The sequence below is a fragment of the Mus musculus genome, chromosome X, assembly GCF_000001635.26.
Source record: "Mus musculus strain C57BL/6J chromosome X, GRCm38.p6 C57BL/6J".
Classification (NCBI taxonomy): Eukaryota; Metazoa; Chordata; class Mammalia; order Rodentia; family Muridae; genus Mus; species Mus musculus.
This window is the reverse complement of record NC_000086.7, coordinates 86,771,467-86,788,431: the sequence shown is the minus strand read 5'-3', so window position 1 is coordinate 86,788,431 and position 16,965 is coordinate 86,771,467. Positions and strand designations below refer to the sequence as shown.

At 36.3% G+C, this 16,965-nt stretch overlaps 1 protein-coding gene across 1 annotated transcript in view; it reads left to right on the top strand.

Annotated features, from left to right (window-relative positions):
- The window catches only part of Il1rapl1 (interleukin 1 receptor accessory protein-like 1), a 1,375,012-nt gene that overhangs the window by 1,327,517 nt on the left and 30,530 nt on the right, over positions 1 to 16,965 (top strand). The window contains exons 7-8 of the mRNA NM_001160403.2: positions 584 to 716; positions 2,994 to 3,139. Of these exons, the coding sequence (NP_001153875.1) occupies positions 584 to 716; positions 2,994 to 3,139 (279 nt within the window). The remainder of the gene's footprint in view (positions 1 to 583; positions 717 to 2,993; positions 3,140 to 16,965) is intronic.

Below are 16,965 nucleotides of genomic sequence, written 5' to 3'. Positions count from 1 at the left end.
TCATCTCCTACATACATGTTTGTAATTTATTTCAATTAATATTCTATATTTTTATTATCATGATTTCACTCATATTAATGTGATTTTCTACCTAATATTGTACTTTGCTAAGAAAATGTTATTCCTTATGGAGTCAAAGTTTCTTAGCAGCACTCTTGAATCTATGAGCTATAGTTGCACTGTCCCCTCAGGCAAGGATTTTGTTTTGTTTCTCCATATATCCTTTGATGTAAAGTCTTGAGAAGGATATATCTCTTCTGTGATTCTTCCCAATAATTCATAAACTCAATCTAATCATGAGAAGACATCACTAAGACTCAATTGAAGAACATTCTATAGGATAATGGATCCTCTTCTAAATCTCACAAGTAACTCTCATTCATTAAATAAAACATATTGTAAAAGAAAATGATACATTTGATAAAGTTGACAATGATGGAAAATGCTTGGTCAATTATTCTTTTAGCTGTTTCATTAAATCAATGAAATGTCCCCATTCTTACTAGTCGATTTGTTTTGTTTTGTTTTGTTTTAAATGGATACAAATGGTTTTATGCTGTGTTTCCATCACTTTTCTCCACAGGTGGCTCAGCCAACCTCACCTGCAGAGCTTTCTTTGGGTACAGTGGAGATGTCAGTCCTTTAATTTACTGGATGAAAGGAGAGAAATTTATTGAAGATCTGGATGAAAATAGAGTTTGGGAAAGTGACATTAGGTAAAATATTTTTTATACTTTTAAACATGTGGAGCTGAGTTAACATTTGCTTTGTCAAGCAGGGGAAGGGTGAGCCAAAACAACAAAGTTATTATTTTATCTTTCAATTATCATAACAAATTCTGTATTACTTTATGTCAAACAAAGAATTGTTGAGGCTGCTTATGAAATTACAAAATGTCAACATCATTTACAAAGAATCTAAGAGTAATTCTTTATTCTAAATATTTTTATTATTACTGCTTTAGGATTCATATAATATGTCTTGACAATATTCACAAACAAACTCCACTTCTCTACCCAAGAATAATTTCAAAAGAAATGTTCCTCTAGTAGTACACTAAAAACAGAACAATGGAAAATATTGAAGCCCATTTTAACCTTATAAAAATCATTGTCCTTTTAATTTATGAAATTGACTTTTAAAAGTTACTGAGAGGAAGACAGCAGGGTGGCTGATGTCTGTAAATACTGTGCTTGATAAGCTCAGACAGGAATGTTGCCTCAAATTGAAGACTAACTTGGGTCACCTGGTGAGTTCAGTGCCACCCTGAGCTAGAATGAGATACTGTCTCAAAAGAAATCCTGAAAGGAACCCTAAGCAAGGCACTATATGGAGTCAAGTACAACCCTTTTTTTTTTTTAATTTTCCATGAATGCTCTTACATATCTAAAAGCTACCAAGTAGTATATTAAATGCTTGATGGGTTGATGGAGGATATACAAATTTTCTACTTGAAGGTATAAATATTTATGAAGAGGAAATAATAGGAGAACAAACCTTTAAATTTTTTACATATCTATTTTGATGGCATAGTCATTATACTTTTTTCAAATTTTTTATTAGATATTTTCTTCATTTATATTTCAAATGCTATCCTGAAAGTCCCCTATACCCTCCCCCTGCCCTGCTCCCCAACCCACCCACTCCTGCTTCCTGGCCCTGGCATTCCCCTGTACTGGGGCATATACTTTTTTAAATGTAGTTACATATTTTTTCACTTATATTTAAGCAAAAATGTATTCAGTGAAGAAGAAAATTGTATTTGGACATGAAGAATTAGTTGAAATCCTAATGTAAATGAGCAAGGACTTTCATAATAACTAAGTTATAAGAAAATCAAATGATGACTACTTTCTAAATATTCTTCCATATAAAGCTTGTATCTTCTGGCAGGATATTGGGATTTAAGCAATGGTTCTCCTTTTTAAATGTCAAGACTTTTAAAACTTTAACAAAGATATAAGAAAATGTTTTTCGGTACAAAGCAAAAACGTATAAAACTGTCATAGGAGATCATCTCTATTGGGATCTTCTCTCTGGCAACAAATACACAATATCTTACTGAGAACTGCTCCAATTTGATTCTGGAGGATCCAAATGGGCAATTGCCCAATATGTACAAAAATCTTTCTTTGCCATTTTTCATATTTAAAATGTGACCAATACTTTTTGCATTTTTAAAATTAAAGAAGTACCATAAACCTAAACTGTCCAACTTTGACCATAGGAGCTGGATGAATGCTCTAGAAATTTGTTTATTTAATAATATAGATAATATATGTATGCGTACATACATACATATACATTCATCCAGGCAAGAGTTTGAAACTAGGAATATTGAGAGCAGGAGGAAATGAAACCTAGTTTAAGAAATTTTTCATGTGTTTTAAGAGATTGCTAAAATATCTAAGGTTCATATTAGTGAGCATTTACCATTAATTTTAAAAGTCAGAATTAAATACCAGAACTTTTAGTCTATGGCTTTACAGTTTCATATTTCTTTAAAACTATGCAGCTCATTTGTATTATTAGGAAAAATAAGTCAGACTGGAGGTTTCAACTGATATGTCAAAATAACTCAGAAATTTTCTTTCTTGTTAAAAATAATCTGATATATAATTAGGCTTCCAGCCTAACATTTTAGAATCACTTATCCCATTTTTAAAACATATTTCTTCTTAAAGGAAAAGCAATTTGTAAACTTTTCTTCAAGGTCTCTCTCACCTCTTTGTTATGACAGTATGATTGTCCTGCTATGAGAGATAATTAACTGCTAGTTCATTAGCATCTGCAAAGACAAGTTTCTTCATTAGAAGTGAAGAAGAAAAGGGCATGATATCATTTAATTAACATAGCATCAATTCATAGCCAGATTTGAAGCACAAACTCTGTAGGTATATTCTCATCAGATTCAAATTCACCTACAATTCTTTCTTTTTCATTTGTGTGTATGTTTGTGTGGATTTTTTGTTGCGTTTTCCTTTATGTTTTAGAATCCTTAAGGAACATCTTGGAGAACAGGAAGTTTCTATTTCATTAATTGTTGACTCCGTGGAAGAAGGTGACCTGGGGAACTATTCCTGTTATGTTGAAAATGGAAACGGACGTCGGCATGCCAGTGTTCTCCTTCATAAACGAGGTGAGTGGAACCTTCTCTGCTTGAGAGAGGAGATGAATGTTCCATAGAAAGGAACTCATTGGAATCTAGTAAAAGGAAATTACCTGCTTAAAATTATTTTCTCCATAAACCTAGCACAAGTAAAATAACCCCATTAGCACTATGTCCATGAAGTTGTTAGCTGACTCATGCCCATCAACACACTATATAAAAGCCAATTATCAGAGGTTAAATCTGGTAGAAGAAAGCCAGATTTGATTAAGGGTTAGCACCTGGCTATTTGTCCCTAAATGAACGACATTTTTTAGAGAACTAGGGTATAGAAATAGTTTTTTTTTGGGGGGGGGGGCAAGAAACAACAGGAAAGAATGTTCCTTTCTCTGAGTGGTTATTGCCTGGAACAATTCCCTATCCTGGAGTATGTGACTCCCACTCCTGAAGACTGAAGTTGACCTCCTATACCAGTTTGTGTATTTTTTAAATTAATATGACTGGCCTGAGAGTTAATCCTCAAAACAATTTCCATTCTTTTTGTTTGCTGATGCATAGAACTGGAATTTAAAAAAAAAAAAAAAGGACACATCTTGATTTGGTCTAAGGGCACCCAGCTGTTCTGGGTTTTGTAAATCTAAAAATCATTTAGCAGTTAACATCTTCATCATTTAGATGCAACTTTCTTTAGAATTTAGAATGGTGGGCAATGGCAAACCACAAAGAGACAACCACTACTACAAAAGAAGAGAGTATCATAGATAGATGAATAAATCAAACAAGTCAACTCTGGGTTCTTTGCCTTGCTTTTATATCAAATATATAGCCTGAAAAAATTGTTCTCATTGTCAGTTTATGACATGTAAAATGGAGAAAATATCAATTCTTCAGTGTTTTATAAAGATAATAAAAAATAGGAAGGGCTTGATACAGTCATTGTACACAGAAGATGTTTGGTGAAATGGTATTTGAAATAGACATTAGGTCATGAAAATAACTTCGTTTTTAATGCAATAAAGTGTGTCATGATTGAACGTTTGTTCCATTAGTTCAAGAACTGTGTCTGATGAATTCCTCAATATAGACTTTCTTGACATTTTAACCTCATATAGTTTTTTCATACATAATATTCTCCTACAATTAATAGTAACTTACTATAAGTAAGACAGGTTATAGTTAAGTGTAATGTCTGAAATAGTAACTTTTTCTCCACAGCAGCTCATCAGTTTATACACAAGTGTGTGTGTTTGTGTGTGTGTGTGTGTGTGTGTGTGTGTGTGTGTGTGTGTGTGTTTGCATGTTTGTTTATGTGCTATATGGGTTAGCATGTTTGTGTGTGTGCTGTCTATGTGTTGTGTTTGAATTGTTTAAAGTTACAAATGATTATAAAATGTGTGACTTGGTGAAATTTTTATGAGCATTACAGGAAAAAATATTTTTTCTACTTTCTACTAAGTTAAAACATTCTAGTTTACTTATTCCAAGTACACTTTGTACTCTCTTACTCAGCAGATTTACACTGATTTTAATTTCAAAGCACATCTTCAGTCCTAGAGTCTTTGAGGTTTGAAAAGAAAGAGAACACTGAAAACTGTTCCCTGCCTTATTGGGAAATAGATTCTCTTTGAATAGTGTTGCTGAAAGCTATTAAAATAGACACCTTGACTGTCAAGGTGACTATAATATTAAAGTAGCATATTATGCTGTACTGGGAGGAGAGAAGCAAAGGAAGCAGCAGCTAGCAACATTTCTTCCTGTACTTTAACAATAGCCACACAATGAAGGAATTTGAGTGAGACCCCGTGTATGTACAGAAGTACAAAAGTAGCCTTAGTCGACCTTAGACTTAACTACTTATTCTGCCAAAGACTCTTCAAAATAGCCTATCAGCTTATACTGGATCACATTCCAACTCTAGAAAATCCATTCTAGCTTTGGAAGGACCTGTTAGAAAGCATTTCCACTTCTCTAGCTTTGTATCCATTGACTCTAGTCTATACTTTCAATTGCTCTTTCCCTAGCAGTCAGATGTTTGATAATAGTCACCATGACCCTGCTGAACCTTCACTTCACCATGCACTCGTGCTTCATTTATATGTTTCATTCCTGTAACTTTCTTGGATATACTCTAAATTAAGAGTTTAGAATAGTCCTTAAATATTGAACTAGTAAAGAAAAACTTAGGACACATGTTAAAAATCTATTGGGTTGAGGGCAGGTGATTTAAGAGTACATATTTCTCATGCAGAGAATCTGAATTCAGTTGCCAGCATCCATATGGTGGCTAACAACAATTTATACCTTCATTTCTATGTGATCTTATACCCTCTTCTGACATCCATGGGCCACAGGCACACATATGGTACACACACACACACACACACACACACATATATATATATATGTGTGTGTGTGTATATATATATATATATACAAAAATACTCATAAACACAAAATAAAATAAATCTAAAAAGAATTTTAAATTTATTAGTTTGGATAAAATATATTTGCATGTGGAGTAAGGCAGAGATGACAGTGAAGGGATTATTATAAAGAAGTAGGGTTGACAATGTACTGGATATATGGGGGAAGTGAATAGAGCTGTACTTTTAAGGCAGGTATGCATTTAGTACGGATAAAAAACACTCTAGGATACTTCTAGCATGTTTAGCCTAAGGTTAAACATACAAAGACACTAAAGATTCCAATTAAAGAAAAGTAAAGTTTTGAAAAATCAAGGAAATTTTTGAATAATAAATGCCATTAATGACTGATTGATTATCTGAATATAAGGAAGACAAATATGGCCAATTTTGGTTGCTCTCAAATACTTAACTTTCCCATGATACTCTTCCAAATTTGTATTTATATCAACAACAGTTTGTTCTTATTAAGATAAAAGCATTAATTCCAAAAGAGTCCTTTGAGTTTGTATACTCTGAAAGTCTGTTCTTTTTTTATTAGATATTTTCTTCATTCACTTTTCAAATGCTATCCCAAAAGTCCCCTATACCCTCCTCTTGCCCTGCTCCCTTACCCACTCACTCCAACTTTTTGGCCCTGGCGTTCCCCTGTACTGGGGCATATAAAGTTTGCATGACCAATGGGCCTCTCTTTCCAGTGATGGCCAGCTAGGCCATCTTCTGATACATATGCAGCTAGAGACACGAGCTCTGGGGGTACTGGTTAGTTCATATTGTTGTTCCACCTATAGGGTTGCAGACCCCTTCGGCTCCTTGGGTACTTTCTCTAGCTCCTCCATTGAGGGCCGTGTGTTCCATCCTATAGATGACTATGAGCATCCACTTCTATATTTGCCAGGCACTGGAATAACCTCAGTGGTGCACCTTCTTTGCAAGAGAGTTGGAGCAAAGGAGTCTTCCCTTGCAAAGGCAATAATGGATATAATCTTCTCTCAAAGGGCTCATTCTATGGAATGACCAAACCCTTCTTGAAAACAAGGAAATTGGTCAGCATAGGACATAATTGTAACTTCACTACCATGACAAAGTTCAAAAAGAGAGAACATAGCAAGTATGATCCCGTAGGTTTGAATCTTCAATGATAAAGTCTCTGAAAGTATCAGACTTCTGTCACAGTATCAATTATGCAGTTATAAAATTTTTTTCTACATTTCTCAGAGGACCAATGCTCTATATATACACACACACACACACACACACATATACATATATATGTATATATATATATATATATATATATATATATATATATATAAAACTAAAGTTTCAGCTCCAAACTTTGTCTCTGTAACTCCTTCCATGGGTGTTTTGTTCCCAAATCTAAGAAGGGGCAAAGTGTCCACAACATTATGAACTAACCAGTACCCCGGAGCTCGTGTCTCTAGCTGCATATGTACCAAAAGATGGCCTAGTCGGTCATCACTGGAAAGAGAGGCCCATTGGACTTGCAAACTTTATATGCCCCAGTACAGGGTAACGCCAGGGCCAAAAAGTGGGAGTGAGTGGGTAGGGGGGTGGGGGGGAGGGTATGGGAGACTTTTGGGATAGCATTGCAAATGTAAATGAGGAAAATACCTAATTAAAAAAAAAAGAATATCTAAAGTTAGCCGGGCCATGGTGGCACATGCCTTTGATCCCAGCACTTGGGAGGCAGAGGCAGGTGGATTTCTGAGTTCGAGGCCAGCCTGGTCTACAAAGTGAGTTCCAGGACAGCCAGGGCTACACAGAGAAACCCTGTCTCGAAAAACATATATATATATATATATATATATATATATATATATATATATATATATTGACAACTATATATATATATTGACAACTATATATATATAGTTGTCAACTTCTATATCCTTTTATTTTTTAAGATAGTTTATTTATTTACATTTCAAATATTATCCCCTTTCCCCTCTGAAAAATCTCCTATCCCCTCCCCTCTCCCCCTGCTCCCCAACCTTTATCTTTTCAAAATGTACATAGGAAATTAGAATCATGTCAGAGAGAGAGAGAGAGAGAGAGAGAGAGAGAGAGTGAGAGAGAGAGAGAGAGAGAGAGAGAGAGAATGAGAAAATGAAGGGGAATAAAGTCCTGTTTGTCTATGAGTGCCCTGACTCTTTTTCCTAACTCCAGTAAGCTGCCTATTTTCACTTAACTTTGCTAGTGTCTGGCCTGGAAAGCTTGAGAGTTAAAAGTTAAATGCCGGATTCAAAAAGAGCCAAACAGTTTTTCATCTAAGGACAGAACCTTGTGAAATTTTCCCTGGCATTTTCATTATATAGAGTTTGTTTAGGAAAGCATATTTTTGAAATATTTTTGAGGTGCAAGTTTGTTGTCATGTCTAGAAGATACTATCAAGCTCGCTCTCTTTCTCTCTCTCTCTCTCTCTCTCACTCTCTCTCTCTCTCTCTCTCTCTCTGTGTGTGTGTGTGTGTGTGTGTGTGTGTGTGTGTGTGTAACAATAATAATTAAAGAAGATATCATGAATTTGAGAGGGAAAGGTGGGAATGTGGAAGAAGTTGGAAGGTGTAAAGGGAGAGTAGAAATTTTGCAAAGTTAGTATTCATGAATGAAATTTTCAATTAAAAAAATAAATGAAAAAGAACAACAGTAAAGGTTTACATGTCAGTTACTGGGTTGTTTCTTTTTCCTACACATAGTTGATTAAATTTTGTATCTGAGTCTATGAATATTTATTTACCTAGATTCCTTTGCTTGAGTATCTAGTTGCTGTTGCCTATCTTGACATGCACCAATTTTCCTTGAAACCCTAACCTTTCTTCTTCTCTCCATTTTGTATGTTTTCAATTTCTCTAATAAAAAGATCACTCTAGAATAGTGCTTCTCAACCTTCTTAATGCTGTGATCCTTTAATACAGTTCTCATGTTGTGGTGAATTCTGTGTCAGTGACCTATGATTTCTGGTCCCAAATTTTATGACTACCCCATGCCCTCACGATATGGGCATCTTTATAGTCTATAACACAGCACTTTGGTAGTTAAGGCATGGGACTGAGAACAAAGCTGTCTGTGTTCAAGGCTCAACTCTTCTTTATAACTGTTCTGTCTTAGATAAGCCACTCCATTTCTGTTAGCCTCAAATTGTCTTCTATAAAATGGGACTGCTAAGTGACCTACCACTTATAGCAACGTGAGATTTATGAACATACCTGCCAATGCTTATCACAGCATCTGACATATATTTAGCACCCAATAAATATTAACAAGCAACTGCAAGATTTCTCTGCTTCAACTCTGTACTATGAGGGTAATGAAGGATGCAGCAATTGTGTGTTCCATTAAAATTTCTATGTATTCTAATTTATCTTTCATTAAAATGATCATCCTTAGCTCCAACAACTATGTCTCATTCATCTGGATTTTATCTTACAATAAATTTACTTTAATTTTTGAATGCATTGTCCTGAAGAATTTCATTCATTTATTCATACATTTAATGATAATTATTAAGAATCTTCTATGTGCCTAACAGTGTGTTCACTTGCAAAATTAAATAAAGAGGGAGAATAAGAACCAATATTAATTGGAATGTCATGATCTCCATTTTAAATTACACTGCCACCAAACATTCTTAAAACAGAATTGTGCTTTGTGTGTGTGAATGTTTGACTTTAGAATTGCCTCATTAAGAGTTTTCAGTAATAATGTTGGTCTGAATGATAACGTTTCCTTATCCTGATTACAATAATATGTCAATTCATTCATCATAAGGTAGTAGAACCAGCAAAGTATCTATTGGGGAGACTTGGTGCTAGTTAACAATGATAAACATCTAGCTTTTCTCTATTTCCCCTCAAAGCCATTTCACTTTTTCTGTGCACTTTGTCTCTCTCCAAAGAATGTAATCAATAGAAATTAAACTTGCTCAATAAACTCCCTAGTCCTGGAAATATCTCCAGTAAAGAAATTAATGTGAAAATAATTTAGGATGCATTGTTTTAAAGCAGATGCCTTTGGATCCAGTGACTTGTTTGCCCCTTCTTGTAATGGATCATCTTTGTAATGTGTTGCCATGTCCTTGTTTTTATTTGCCTAGCACAGTTATTTCCTGAGAGATTCAGTATGATAATGGAACCTTTTAAACCTCTCTTTGAGATTTAAGAAGAGCCATTTGGTTTCATTGAGCACTGATATTAGAATATTTTGAAAGCCAAATCCTGCTGTGACATCATAGTATCCCAGTGCTTGATGGGGCACTGTCTCCATAGAAGGGTCACTCTTAATGAGTCTTGCAATTTGCAATGCCAATGTATTTAGGAGTTTAAGTTGTGTTTTTGCAGAATCTTCAACTCATAGTTAGCATTTTTAAAAGCCTTTTTCCTTATATAAGATTTAACATTTCTTCATCAAATTGTTCTTCTCTCTTATACCATAGATTTTTGCCCCTCTGACCCTCTCTTTTGTAGTAACACTAAGTATTTGTTTCCAACTCCATATTTTTTTTTAATTGCTAATGTCAAAACAGATAAAATCTGGTTGGAGTGATGGCTCTGTGTTTAAAAGCATATACTGTTCTTCCAGAGGATATGAGTCTGATTCCTAGTACCCATGTCAGGTAACTCACAACCACCAGTAGCTCTAGCTCCAGGGAACCTGCAGTTGCTGACCTCTTTAAACATCTTCATCCATGTGCATATCCCCCACCCACATATGCATACATACATAATTAAAAAGTAAATAAATAAGTCTTTTTAAAAAATAAATAAAATCACTTGAAGGCTCATTTGATGCTAATAATCTTTTTACCTCTGTTCTTTTTTTTTTTAATTGGGTATTTATTACATTTACATTTCCAATGCTATCCCAAAAGTCCCCCACACGCTTCCCCACCCACTCCCCTACCCACCCACACCCCTAACCACCCAGTCCCACTTCTTGGCCCTGGTGTTCCCCTGTACTGAGGCATATAAAGTTTGAACGACCAATGGGCCTCCCTTTCACTGATGGCCGACTAGGCCATCAGCTGATTCATATGCAGCTAGAGACACGAGTTCCAGGGGGGTATTGGTTAGTTCATATTGTTGTTCCACCTATAGGATTGCAGATCCCTCCAGCTCCTTGGGTACTTTCTCTAGCTCCTCCATTGGGGGCCCTGTGATCCATTCAATAGCTGACTGTAAGCAACCACTTCTGTGTTTGCCAGACCCCGGCATAGTCTCACAAGAGACAGCCATATCTGGGTACTTTCAGCAAAATCTTGCTAGTGTATGCAATGGTGTCAGCATTTGGAAGCTAATTATGGGATGGATCCCTGGATATGGCAGTCTCTAGATGGTCCATCCTTTCATCTCAGCTCCAAACTTTGTAACTCCTTCCATGGTTGTTTTGTTCCCAGTTCTAAGAAAAGGCAATGTGTCCACACTTTGATCCTCGTTCTTCTTGAGTTTCATGCGTTTAGCAAATTGTATCTTATATCCTGGGTATTCTGAATTTCTGGGCTAATATCCACTTATCAGTGAGTACATATTGTGTGAGTTCTTTTGTGATTGGGTTACCTCACTCAGGATGATGCCCTCCAGGTCCATCCATTTGCCTAGGAATTTCATAAATTCATTCTTTCTAATAACTGAGTAGTACTCCATTGTGTAAATGTACCACATTTTCTGTATCTATTCCTCTGTTGAGGGGCATCTGGGTTCTTTCCAGCTTCTGGCTATTATAAATAAGGCTGCTATGAACATAGTGGAGCATGTGTCCTTCTTACCGGTTGGAACATCCTCTGGATATATGCCCAGGAGAGGTATTGCAGGATCCTCCAGTAGTACTATGTCCAATTTTTTGAGGAACCACCAGACTGATTTCCAGAGTAGTTGTACAAGCTTGCAATCCCACCAACAATGGAGGAATGTTCCTCTTTCTCCATATCCTCGCCAGCATCTGCTGTCACCTGAATTTTTGATCTTAGCCATTCTAACTGGTGTGAGGTGGAATCTCAAGGTTGTTTTGATTTGCATTTCCCTGATGATTAAGGATGTTGAACATTTTTTCAGGTGCTTCTCAGCCATTCGGTATTCCTCAGGTGAGAATTCTTTGTTTAGCTCTGAGCCCCATTTTTTAATGGGGTTATTTGATTTTCTGGAGTCCACCTTCTTGAGTTCTTTATATATATTGGATATTAGTCCCCTATCTGATTTAGGATAGGTAAAGATCCTTTCCCAATCTGTTGGTGGCCTTTTTGTCTTATTGACGGTGTCTTTAATAAAGGACATTTCAAGGAAGCCACCAAACTTAGAGGCATAAAAACTAACCTTTTAAGATGGCTAGTTCACTTACACAGAATATATAAATTATGTGAGAATAAGCCTAGGTAATTTTTGTTTGATTACCTTGTTCAAACAAAACCAATATGGGAAACAGAGATTGATAAACTTCTGTTTTGAGCCATCCCTGTTGATCATGAATATGAACGGAAACTATAAAATAGTTCATTATATATGCTCATATTTATCATTTCTTGTTTTTTTTTCTACTAAAATGTTAAATACTTGATAAGGTACATTTACTTTTCTGTCATATGTTTCAATGTGCCCTACTTAATAAATGTGATGAATGTGTCCTATCAAACAGGTTGATTAAATGTATCCTGAATCATCTACATTTTACCTATTGCAGCTTCTCAATTTTGTTGCTATTGATATTTTGGGCTGAATAAATTTCTCCTCTGGTAAGAACTGTCTTGTATACTATAGATTATTTAGCAGCATCTTATGCCCTTACCTACATTACCTTTTGTAGCAATGGAAAATGAAAATGTATACTGACATTATAAAATATCCCCAGAGAACAAAATTTATCCCAAAATAGGAACTATTGGTTTACAGTATGAATAGAGAAACCCACTTACAAGAAATGGCTTTAGCATCTTAAGTACTCATAGCAGAGAATTTCAAAGTAAAAGAACTGGCATTTTCACTGTGAAAACCCTCAAAGATCATATCAAATGGAATTGGAAAGAACAGAAAATCAACAGAACAAGAATTTATATACAGGAATTGACAGCAGTCAGACTATTTGTTTCTGTATTTGGAAAGCCATCTAGATGTCCCTATTCCTGTACTTCATACAATTTATAATACTCATAAATCACCTAGGAGCTTATTAGAAAAGCAATTCAGATGCATTAGTCTGAGGTGGTATGCAAGACTTGAATTTCAAGGAAATTCATTATAGATATGATTGCTACTTGTCTACAGACCACAATTGGCATGCCATGCCTTAGCTACACAATAGATCCCATTAATGCACTTGGAATGATCTAAGTTCAAGAGTAACTAGCTTTCTGGAGTTTAGTGTGTCTATGAGAAAGAAATGAAGCCAGAGAACAACCAATCAGTGGGACTAAATCCAAGTAATTGCCTCATTCCTTCTGCAGAGTCAACACCTTTGCCCTAACACTCTGTTCTTAATGAGGTTACTAACATCACATATTCAATGACATTTTGCCTTCTAGAATGTATTTATTACTCAAGAGATGCCGGAGAAGGCACTCTCTTCAAGTATTAAAATGATCAACCCCTTAAATAAAAAGGCCCTCATTTTTAGAAACAGTTCCTACATTTCCAATGCTTTAATAGGAAAATATATTCAGAAATCTCTCAACAACATATATTTTATATTACCTATAAAACAGGTTGTCTATAGTGTTCAGTCTGTACAAATCATAATTACTGAGTATATGTAATACCCATGATATATAATAATTAGTGAATACTGCTAATTTCCTCTTTCAAATGTTGAATTCAACTAAATCATAACTCTGTATAGTAGGAGGGGTGGACATAGTATCAGAATCAAAACACCACATATTGTTGGTCATGAAAAGGAGAAAAAAAAAAAAGAAACCATAATAGGACAAGCAACAGGACAAAGTGTTTCTACATGTTCAAAAGTTTAATCCATTTGCATTAATATCTGCCTAGCATTTCACAGAGCAGCTATAAAATTCAAATAAACCTCAAGTAAGGGCAAGAAAATCTACTGAAACTCAGAGTTTTGTATTAGAAAACAGTAAGTATGCCACTTAGGAAAATAAATACATCAGTTAAAAAACACTTGAAAGGGGGCTGAAGTGATGGCTTAGCAGTTCAAAATACTTATCAAAAGAACCAGACTTTAGTTCATAATACTCTTGTCAAGTGGCCCACAACTACCTGTAACTCCTTTTACAGGGTATAAGACACCTAATCCCAATTCTAAGAAGGGGCAAAGTGTCCAATTCTAAGAAGGGGACAAAACAGGAGTTACAGAGACAAAGTTTGGAGCTGAGACGAAAGTATGGACCATCTAGAGACTGCCATACCTGGGGATCCATCCCGTAATCAGCCTCCAAACACTGACACCATTGCATACACTAGCAAGATTTTGCTGAAAGGTCCCAGATATAGCTGTCTCTTGTGAGGCTATGCCGGGGCCTAGCAAACACAGAAGTGGATGCTCACAGTCAGCTATTGAATGGATCACAGGGCCCCCAATGGAGGAGCTAGAGAAAGTACCCAAGGAGCTAAAGGGATCTGCAACCCTATAGGTGGAACAACAATATGAACTAACCAGTACCCCTCAGAGCTCATGTCTCTAGCTGCATATGTATCAGAAGATGGCCTAGTTGGCCATCAGTGGAAAGAGAGGCCCATTGGTCGTATAAACTTTATCTGCCTCAGTACAGGGGAAGGACAGGGCCAAGAAGTGGGAGTGGGAGGGTATGGGGGACTTTTGGGATAACATTGAAATGTAAATGAAGAAAATACCTAATAAAAATAAATTTAAAAAAAGACACCTACTCCTTGCTTCTTCCATGGGCACCTGCACTCATATGCACAAACTCACACACACACACACACACACACACACACACACACACCTATACACACATAAATAAAAACTAGATATTTAAAAAAGAAAATAAATTACTTGACGGACACACACCAAAAACATGTAATTCACATACACACACTGATTAGCTATTTCTCTGCCAAGTAAAATGAGCCAACTCAAGAAAGATTAAATTATATAACTGGCGGTTTATTGGGACACTGCTCTCAGGTGGGTGAGTTCACTGGTCCCAAGGAAGGAGGCCAGGGAATTTGCCATAGGAAGGGAGACAGAGGGGTGAGGCAGTGGGGAGAGAAAGAGAGAATGAGCTCATGCAGAGAGAAGGAAAACAGGGGAGGGTGGTCCAAAATGTCTGGTTGTACAGGGAAGAGCCTCTGGGGGCAGGACAGCCCAGCCCCAGGGCTGGAAAATTCAGGGTTAGGGGTAGGATATGCCAGGTAGGGACTGGGGGATGCTGGTAGCACCTGGAGGCCAGGTCTGCTTTGCTATGTAAAATATGCACCTCAACTGTTTGTTCTGGCATCTGAAGCCAAACATGTTCCACAACTACAACATAATACATGGAGTCAGAGATAGTAGACAGAATAGTGTGTCCATGACCAATACCCACCAATAACCCCTTTCTCCTCCTCCTCAGAATCACCTTTGTATTCTCATTATTTGCAATCAAATTTACCTACTTATTGTTGATGCTTCATATCCCATTTGAAATATTACTTCACTACAAGAGGCTTAGAGGAGAAGGCTTATCTAATGCTGTGGAGTGAAAATAATTCCACTTGTAAAATATGTAAATAAACATACATATTTACCAGTTTTGGGTTAAGCACCTATATGAATTATATGTGGTAATTAAGTCACTGCTTTCAGAGGGATGTAGACCATTATCCTAGGGCAACATTGTTGGAGAGAGGATGCTAAGTCTGCACTTGTATGGCTAGGAATTCCTACATTTGTTTGAGAAATGGCACAACTGGGTCATAATACAATACAAAAGATATAACTTTTAATAAGCAGTTCCTGGATGTCGAAGTTTGACAACCAGGTCAGTACCTGAGAAATTTGACATGACACATAAAAAACTGCTAACTGCACTCTCAGGTCACATAGCAGGAAAAAGTATGTTGATTTCCAATAGATTACCATGGTTACTTGTGTTAGATTTTTAGTGCTGAGAAATACATTTGCCATCTGTAAGAGACATGTTAGCTATTTGTCTCTACTTTTAGAGTACGTGTTCTATTTTCAGAGTGTGCTCAATAAAGAGTAATATACATGGAGGTTGAGTTTTCTAAATTAAAAGTGGGCATTTAAATGTCATAAAATGAATTAAAAATAAATTCAAGAAAATTCCAGCAGTATATTTAGGAAGGCACCCAATGATCATTTTTAAACCACCTAAGAATTATTAAGTTAACTCTGATATGACTGAAAAGAAATTATGAGCTATGATGCAGAAATTGAGTTTCTTGAGAGTCTTTTAATTTTCACTCTTCAGTTGCTTGTTACCTAGAGCAAATCTCTGCCTCATTGTTCTTCAGTATTATCTTTTGTAAACTAATTGTCCTTCAGCTTCAGGGTAGAAATCTTGAAGAACATATTAAGTACTCACAATAATATATATTAGGCCATATTTCAGATTCTCAGAATTTTGTGCCTCATTTTGGCCAAACCTGAAAGTTAATTGAAGTGCTTGCTCTTCCCAACAGATTTTCTTCTGGTTTAGTATTAAGTTGCCTCAGCAATTTGCTCCCATTAGTGCAAAATACAAACTACAGCTCCTTATATTTCACTGTAGTTCTGATTACTGACTTACCATTGCTGCCTAATCCACACAAACTTAAGTGTATCCCATAATTAGCCTCAAAACAATGACACCATTGCATACACTAGCAAGATTTTGCTGAAAGGACCCTGATATAGCTGTCTCTTGTGAGACTAGGCCGGGGCCTAGCAAACACATAAGTAGATGCTCACAGTCAGCTATTGGATGGAGCACAGGGCCCCCAATGGAGGAGCTAGAGAAAGTATCCAAGGAGCTAAAGAGATCTGCAACCCTGTAGGTGCAACAACATTATGAACTAACCAGTACCCCCAGAGCTCTTGACTCTAGCTGCATAAGTATCAAAAGATGGCCTAGTCGGCCATCACTGGAAAGAGAGGCCCATTGGACATGCAAACTTTATATGCCCCAGTACAGGGGAATGCCAGGGCCAAAAAATGGGAATGGGTGGGTAGGGAAGTGGGGTTGGGTGGGTATGGGGGACTTTTGGGATAGCATTCTAAATGTAATTGAGGAAAATATGTAATAATAAAAAATATTAAAAAAAAAAGAAAGCAAGCCCAGTATGGTAGTTCATGCCTATAAAACTAGGGTTTGGGAGACTCAGTGCTGAACTGCATTAAGTCTGAGGCTTGGTTCATATAGAGTTTGATGCCCACCTGTGCTACAGAATGAGACCCTGTATCAGAAAGAAAATAATAACCCTTCAACAAGTGAACCTTATATTACCCAACTTAAATGAA